Source organism: Oryctolagus cuniculus, chromosome 7, assembly GCF_051225735.1.
Source record: "Oryctolagus cuniculus isolate XC-2025 breed Fujian yellow rabbit chromosome 7, ASM5122573v1, whole genome shotgun sequence".
NCBI lineage: Eukaryota > Metazoa > Chordata > Mammalia > Lagomorpha > Leporidae > Oryctolagus > Oryctolagus cuniculus.
Window position 1 is genome coordinate 43,780,592 of NC_142873.1, and position 8,126 is coordinate 43,788,717.

The 8,126-nt window shown below is 45.8% G+C and overlaps 1 protein-coding gene across 29 annotated transcripts in view; it reads left to right on the forward strand.

Moving 5' to 3' along the window:
• Positions 1 to 5,007, forward strand: part of ASH1L (ASH1 like histone lysine methyltransferase) — a 215,791-nt gene extending 210,784 nt beyond the window's left edge. For all 29 annotated transcript variants that reach the window (XM_070077555.2, XM_070077550.1, XM_070077542.1 and 26 more), the window contains 2 exons: positions 2,047 to 2,348; positions 3,326 to 5,007. In XM_070077555.2, coding sequence (XP_069933656.1) covers positions 2,047 to 2,348; positions 3,326 to 3,417 — 394 coding nt within the window. In that variant the 3' untranslated portion in view covers positions 3,418 to 5,007. The remainder of the gene's footprint in view (positions 1 to 2,046; positions 2,349 to 3,325) is intronic.
• Positions 5,008 to 8,126: the final 3,119 nt, after the last annotated feature.

Sequence of the window (8,126 nt, forward strand, 5' to 3'; positions counted from 1 at the left end):
TGGGTGCTTCCTCTCTGTCTCCCTGCCTCTCAAACGAATAAAGAAATAAAAGCTTTTTAAAAGAAAGAGGAGCAGGGCCAGCACTGTGGCATAGCAGGTATAGCCACTGCCTATTGCCGTCATTCCATACGGATACCAGTTTGAGTCCTGGCTGCTCCGCTTCTGATCCAACTCCCTGCTAACGTGCCTGGGAAAGCAGTGGAGGATGGCCCAAGTGCTCAGGCCCCTGCCTCCCATGTGGGAGACCCAGAAGAGGCTCCTGGTTCCTGGCTTTGGACCAGCCCAGCTCCTGCCATTGCAGCCATTTGAGGAGTAAACCAGCATATGGGAAGATCTCTCTCTGCCTCTCCCTCCCTCTGTCTGTAACTCTGCCTTTCAAATAAACAAATTAGTCTTTTAAAAAAAAAAGAAAGAGGAGCAGGCATTTGGCCTAGCAGTTAAGACCTCCACTGGGACGTGCACATCCTAATCAGAGTGCCTGGCTTTGAGTCCTGGCTTTGCTCCCAATCCCAGCTTCCTGCTAACTTGCACGCTGGGAGACTATAGGTGATGACTCGAGTACTTGTATCCCTGCCACCCATATGGGAGACTTGGATGGAGTTCTCTGGCTTCTGCCTGGCCCACTCAGGTACTTGGAGCACATGGGAATATGTGCACATACTCACTTGTGCTAGCTTGCTCTCGCTCTGTCTCTCTGCCTTGCAAATAAATAAAGCAAATAAATAAAAATTCAAAAAGAAACAGGTAGCCAGGAGTACAGTTCTGACTGAATAGTTTGGGTTTACTATTTTGCTTATGTCATACTTGAGAGAGGCATTCCTAGAGAAAGAACGCAGGTACCTTTTTTTCAGTTGTCTCTTCTGTTGAATGAAGGCATATTAACTGCTTAGCCCACTTCGATAGCTTACTATAAAGGAGAAATAGGAGATGAACAGTGTGAAAAGGGATGCAAGAAGAGTAAAGCCCTAGTTACATGCTTATTATTGTAGTTGGACTGCAGGGCTTGCCATACTTCTCTGTATTCATGAAGCAGTCAGAAGCAGCTAAGCAGTTGTATCTGCCTGGCTGCATGTTACGGATTTCAATCACTTGTGCTTCCGATTCCTGAGGGAAAGAAGAAAGGTTTGGGGTGGATATTTGGCACAGCAGTTAAACTGCCACTTGAGATACCTGCCTCCCACATCGGAGTGCCTGCATTCGAGTCCCAGCTCCATTGCCAGCTCTAGCTCCCTGCCAAATGCACATCCTGGGAGGCAACAGATGATGATTCAAGTGCTTGGGTCCTTGCCACTCACCTGGGAGATCCAGACGGAGTTCCCAGCCTTGGCCTGCCCAGCCCTGGCTGTTGCAGGCATTTGGAAGATGAACCAGTGGACGGGGAGATCTTTCTATGTTGGTTCCTGTCTCTCTCTCACTATGCCTTTCAAATAAATCAACACAGGTTTAATTTTACCAATAGAAATTAAACTTCAGAGAAAGGCAGCAAATTGTTGAAATAATAAAGAAAAAGAGTTCCAAATTTCTAGTTTCTTTTCTCTTTTAAGGTTTATTTATTTGGAAAGTCAGAACTCATTATACAGAATCTTAAAAGGGGGTGGGGTAGGGTAGGGACTCAGAACTGTTTTACTTACAGGAACTTCTTCCAGGCTCCCACATGGATGGCAGGGGCCCAAACGCTTGGGCCATCTTCCGCTGCTCTTCCCAGGCCATTAGCAGGGAGCTGGATTGGAAGTGGAGCAGCCGGGACATGAACTGATGCCCATGTGGGATACCAGTGTTGCAGGTTGCTTTTTACCTGCTATACCAGAATGCCAGCCCCCCTTTATTTCATTTATTTATTTATACTTTTTAAAGATTATTGATTTATTTACTTGAGAGTTACAGAGAGGGGGAATGAGAGAGAGAGGAGGAGTTCCAAGTTTCGTACCTTACAGCTAGACCTCAGGATTTCAAGCTACCCTGAAACCTCTTACCCTCCATTCCCCTTCCCTCCCCCTCCCATGTGCCTTCTCAGCCTCACCCTACATCTCCATCTCCTTCTGGCAGGTCATCCTGGAAGTCTGAGCGCTCAAAGCCACCGTTAAAAGACCTGGGCCAGGAGGATGATGCTCTGCCCTTGATTGAAGAGGTTCTAGCCAGTCAGGAGCAAGCGGCCAATGAGATGCACAGCATGGAGGAACCAGAACAGGAGGGAGCAACAGCCCAAGTTAGTGAGGGTGAAAAAAACACAGAGGAAAGTAGTCAAGAGCCCCAGCCAGCCTGTACCCCTGAGGAGCGACGGCATAACCAGCGGGAGCGGCTCAACCAGATCCTGCTTAATCTGCTTGAAAAAATCCCTGGGAAAAATGGTAAGAAGAATCAGGCTCATATCTGGGGTTTAAAATAAGAGGGTTAGGCATTTGGCATACCCGTTAAGCCACTGCTTGGGACTCCTGCATCCCGTACCAGAGCTTGGGTTCGATGCCTGGCTCTCCCAGTTCCAGCTTTCTGCGGATGCACAGCATGGAAGGGAACAGTGATGGCTGAGTACTTGGGTCCCTGGCACTTATGTGGAAGACCTGGATTAAGCTGCATGCTCCTGGTTTCAGCTTGGCCAAGCCCTAGCTGTTGCAGGCTAGATAGATTTCTTTCTGTCTCTGTTTATCTTTCTCTCTGCCTTTCAAATAAATATTTTCTTATTAAAAAAATATGTAAAATACATGGTTAATAATTGGAGAGGGAGAGAAAAAGAATACCTTTTTTAAAAGATTGTATTTATTTATTTGAAAGGCAGAGTTAGAGGGAAGGAGAGAAGGAGAAATCTTCATCCCCAGATCACTCCCCAAATGCTGCAACAATGGTGGCTATGCTGAAGCCAGGAGGCCAGAACTCCCATCTGGGTCTCCCATGTGGGTAACAGGGTCCCAAGCACGTGGGCCATCCTCTGCTGCTTTCCCAGGCGCATTAGCAGGGAACTAGATTGGAAGTGCAGCAGCTGGGACTTGATCTTCCACCTGTTGGAATGCCCATGTTGCAGGTGGCAACTTAACCTGCTGTGCCACATTGCCAGCCCAAGAACAACTTCTAATTAGTTGGTCTGGCATGGAAGTATTCTAAATAATGGGGTAGTTCCACTGCCTGCCTTTCGGTACTTGTTGCGAGCAAAACTTTGGGAACTGAGATGATCTCCTTTTCTGGAGAACCACCTTTCTTCATCTGACAGAGGAGGACCTAAATTGCTGATAGGTCAGAGAAGGAATTACATTGCTGTGCTATCCTGAGAGCTCAGATCTGGAGTAAGGAGTGGGAGAGTGGCATTTCATGAGCTTCCTTGGTTCTGTTTCAGCCATTGATGTGACCTACTTGCTGGAGGAAGGATCGGGCAGAAAGCTGCGAAGGCGTACTTTGTTTATTCCAGAAAACAGCTTTCGGAAGTGATCCTCAAAGAATGAGACCTCAAAGCGTCTGAGATCCAGTGGAGCTAAGCAGTCCTGCCTCCTGCTCTCTGAGTGTAGTAGACAGGGGTGGGAAGGGTCCGTCCAGGCAAAGGGAATGGGGCCGTGTTGTCAACATTAGGTACTTAATCAACCTTGGAGCTAGTGGAGAGGAAGAGAAGGGGTCTGCACAAGACAGTTCAGTTTAATTTTCCTCTCCATTGCTTCACCCTAAAGGTTACTAATGTAGAAAGGAGGGAGGACCACACTGGGGCCAACCAAACCCTGTTGGCACTGGCCGCCTCCGCAGCTTAGGTTTCTCTGGGTCATCCTGTGATCCCACAGGCACTGCTGAGAAGCTGCTTCCTAGCCCAGGTGTAACTCAGAATCCAAAGGGATAGAGCCGGGATCCCAGCCCTACCCCGTCTGTTCTCTGTTGGCTCCAAGAGCTACCCCGGAGACCTAAAATGGAAACAGAAGCTGGGGCCTCTTCCCAGATCCCTAGTAGGAAGGTTTCTCTCTCCTGTCTTGCCCAGCCAGGTCAAAGGAAAACGTGAGTTGATGGCTCAAAGCACTTGTAACTGCTGCCCCTTTCCCTACCTCTACTCCTCAAAATGGAATCATGGGATAGGGAAGGCCCCCATGGGGTCAGAAGGGTAGTACACCTTGTAATTATTTGTATTTGTTTTACCCTTCATAACCTGCCGAACACATTTTTTTCTAATGAGAAAGCCAGGCCCCCGCCAACACATGTGCTGTTTTTGATGCGCTGTGGTTCTTTGTGTGTCTGCTGTGCTGTGCAATCAGAAACTAATCATTTCACAATGAAATCATTTTAACCCCACACAACAAAAACTCTAAACCCCCCAACAAGTCACTACATAACCTGTTCAGCAGTATTCACCTCTCAGAGTATTTGTTGTGCGTGTAGATTATCAACTGAAAACACTACTCGTTTTCTTAATTGTACAGTTTCAATGTTCATCTCTTAAAGAGACAGTGTTCTCTCTTCACCCGTAGTTCCATCTTCCCTCCATCCTCCTGAATGACTTTATCATCGGGAGGTATATCCAGGGTGTCTCCTTCCTCCCCATTGTCCTGACCAGAAGTTACTAGACTATACTGTCTCTTTAAAAATGAAATTTAAAAAGCTTTGCTTTGTTGTCTTTTCAGACATACATATGCATATATGTTTTAGATGTTCTTATAAAAGAAAGATGGTTTTTAAATGTGCCAAGTTGTGTGTGTATATATATATATATGTGTGTGTGTATATATATATATATATATATATATATCTGCTGCGTGATTGGTAAGCAATACAATAGTTAACATGTCCCCATTACTTTTTTCTAATATTGGACCAATGCTGTCCTAATTGTACATTTTCCCTTACGATGACGACGCTCTGACTTGTTTAGGTAGAAAACATTCACCACTTTCCATTCCATTGAATCTTTTTTTCTTTTTCTCCTTTCTGTGTCATTCTTGAGGGAAAAAAAAAAAAAAAAGAGGCAGGGGATGCCATAGATCCCCATGAGCAGAGAAAAAGCAAAATAAATATTTTATTAAAGAAAAAAGAGAATTAAGAAAATAGTTTGGAGTATTTTCTTACTGTAGAGAAGCACTGTACATTACTAAGAGACCTGGGTATAAGATACTCATGTGTGGAGCTGCAGAAATCGCATGTCCAAGCCCGTTTGAGTGATTTTTGTTTTTCATTGCAGGGAGTGGGTGGGAGGGAGGTGGGACTAGGGGCACTTTGGGGGTCTCCTTTTAGTCAAAAACAAGAAAATGACAAGAAAGAGATTAAAATTCAATGTTTCCTTTAATAGTGTTAAACACTAAAATTTTAAAAAAGATGAAAATAAAAAAAACTTTGTAAAATGCGAGAACAGAAGCAAAAGACACTACGCTCTGTCATTTTATCTTTCTTTTGTTGAAAGACTAAAAACTGAAATGTTTTTTAGACAATCAAATGTTAGGTAAGTGCAAAAACTTGTTTTTTCTTACTGGTGTAGAAATTAATGCCTTTTTTTATTTTTCGGTTATTTTATAATAACGAAATAAAAAGAACCCCCAGCTGCCAGGCGGGTTTTGGTGTTTGAAATGCGGGGCAAAGCACTACATCACTGCAAATAGATACCGAGTTAGTCTGCATGTCTGTAGGCTGTGTGATTGCGGAAAATATAAATGCTGCTAATATATTTCCTTTTTACAAAAGCATATCTAAATAGATGATTGTTTTGATGTTAATCTTTGTAAATTATGTATTACCAATTTTAACATTGGATGTAATTGCATAAAAAGCTTGCATCTCAATCCTTGAAAGTCTAGTATTAAATGGAGAAAACTTTTCCTAACTGCGGAGTGGTGAGCTTGCTCTTTTTTCCTCCATTGATCTTCCACCCTCTTCCCTGGGGGAGCTTTCTGAAACCACATGATCAGCATCCGGGCCCCACAGGAAACACCCAGTGCTGGCGACTACAGGACAAAGCCACTTCTTCGGTAGTAGCGACCTAACCAACCTAACTCAGCCTAACCAGTTAGCACAGTAATCCCCACACCAGATACCCAGCTTTCTCTCGCATTTGCAGTGCCATTCTACGCCTTCACACTCCTCCCTCATCTCCTTAGCACTCTCTGAGACTGGCCAGAACTTCAGGCCACATAGTTTAGGCTGTTACGTGTTAGAAATCCGGGTGTTCATTCATTAATCCTCACAACATCCCTTTCTGGTAGGTCCCCAAATTCAGTTTTATAGATGAGGAAACTGAATCCAACAGAGTGGTTAAGTCACTTGCCCAAGATCACATAGCTGGTCAGTCAGCCCTCGCGCCTCTCTGAGGCCAGTAACCATTCTGAGAAATGAAGGCGGAAGCTCGGAGCTAACTAACTTGCTAACCCTCACGTGATTGCTAGTGTTGGAACTGGCGCTCCAGGGCCTGCGCTCAGGAAATTGTCAAAGCAACTCAATCATCACGGGAGATGAGCCCACTCGCGCCCTAACGGGAAGAACAGACCGCCCCAGACCATGGGCTAGACAGTCCTCAGAACCAGCAAGGCAGCCGATGGGAGCATGCAGTCTCTGCTCCTGTTACCTCAGCAGCCTTCCCACAACTGTAAACAGAAATTAACGTGATTTTTTAACTTTTGGTATCTACTGTAGCTGTCATATTCTAGATAATATATAATAATATTCCAAAAGTAAACGTTATGTACATTTTTATTTGGTCTATTTCACTTTCTTCTGGGAGGTCTCCCTGCTCCTGCTCTCTTGCCAGTGCACAGACCTGCGAGCCATGTCCTGCGATTGCAGATGTCACATCAGGTCAGATCTCCCTGACCCCACAGTGTCGCTCTAGGACTTCCCAGTCACTAGAATCAGCCGCTCTAAAACCAAGCCCATGGGGACAGGAGCGGGCAGGTTGAGTTACGGGAAGTAAAAGCTGTATTCTTGGTGTTCCTGAAACTTTAGGAATCATGGGACCTCCAAAATTACTCCGTAGACCTCACGCTGAGAAATCCTGGTCCTCGTGTCAAATAGCAGCAGTCTCCCCCATCCACTGTTACGTCACCTGAGATGCTGTGTACAGCAATACAACTTTTATGGTCGTTATTTGCAAATGCCGTTATAAATTGGAGAACTCGGGCTCCTCTAAGTCATTCCCTGCTTGAGAAACGTCACCCTAGAAAACACCTGAAATGCAAACTGAGCTCTCAGATCAGGAGATGGGGCCGGCACTGTGACATAGAGAACTAAGCTGCCACTTTCGACCCCAGCATCCCATGGCAAAGTCCTGGCAGCTGCCCCGCTTCCAGTCCAGCTTCCGGTTATTGCACCTGAGAAGGCAGCGGAGACGGCCACGCACTGGGCCCTGCCTGCCACGCACGGGAGAGACCTGGATGTCGCCTCCATTCGAGGAGTAAACCAGCAGATGGAAGGATAATGGATCTCTCTCACGAATGTTTTTAAAAATTGGAAGGACGGCTAAACACAAAAAGCAAAATTAACGCAGGGAACAGCTGAATAACAGCCAGGGATGAGGCAGATTTCAGTCTTAGAAAATGACGGAAGTAGAACGAGGCCTTGCTCCCAAGTGCTACCAGAGCCTTGGCTCTTAAGATTTCTCCAAGTATGTCCCCAAGTCCCCTCCCCTGTCATCAGCCCATTGTCTCCAACCAAGTTCCCTAAAATAAAAGGCAACTGAGTTTTGCCCTGTGTCACTTCGTAGTTCTCAGCCTCCCCTGACTTGCCTGCTGCTGGTTCATTCTGGCTTTGGATTCTGCGGTCTAGAAACTCCTTTATTGCCATGCCCAGCCCATAGAGCATCTCTGCTACTCCAGAGATTGAAAGGAAACTCACCTGTCAAGTAGCGGACGGCACGTCACTTTGCTCACTTGGAATTACATCACCCGAGTAGGAGCAATGAAATGTCACTTCTTGGAATTCTTTAATCCTTTCCTTCAGTGTCAGATAATGAATCGAGTAAGCACAATTCAGGGGCTGAGTGTTCCTCCTCCTTGCCCCCATCCTGGGTCCCATATTTGTCCAGGGTTCTATCAGTCTTAACACAGCACTAAAATCTTAGCGTGGAGCAGCACTTGAGATTCAGGCAGCAAGCAGGGCTCCCTTCCACATCCCTCAGAGAACATTCAGATTAATGAGGAAGTCCCCCAAGCCAGAGCCCCGAAAGCCACAGGGACACGCAC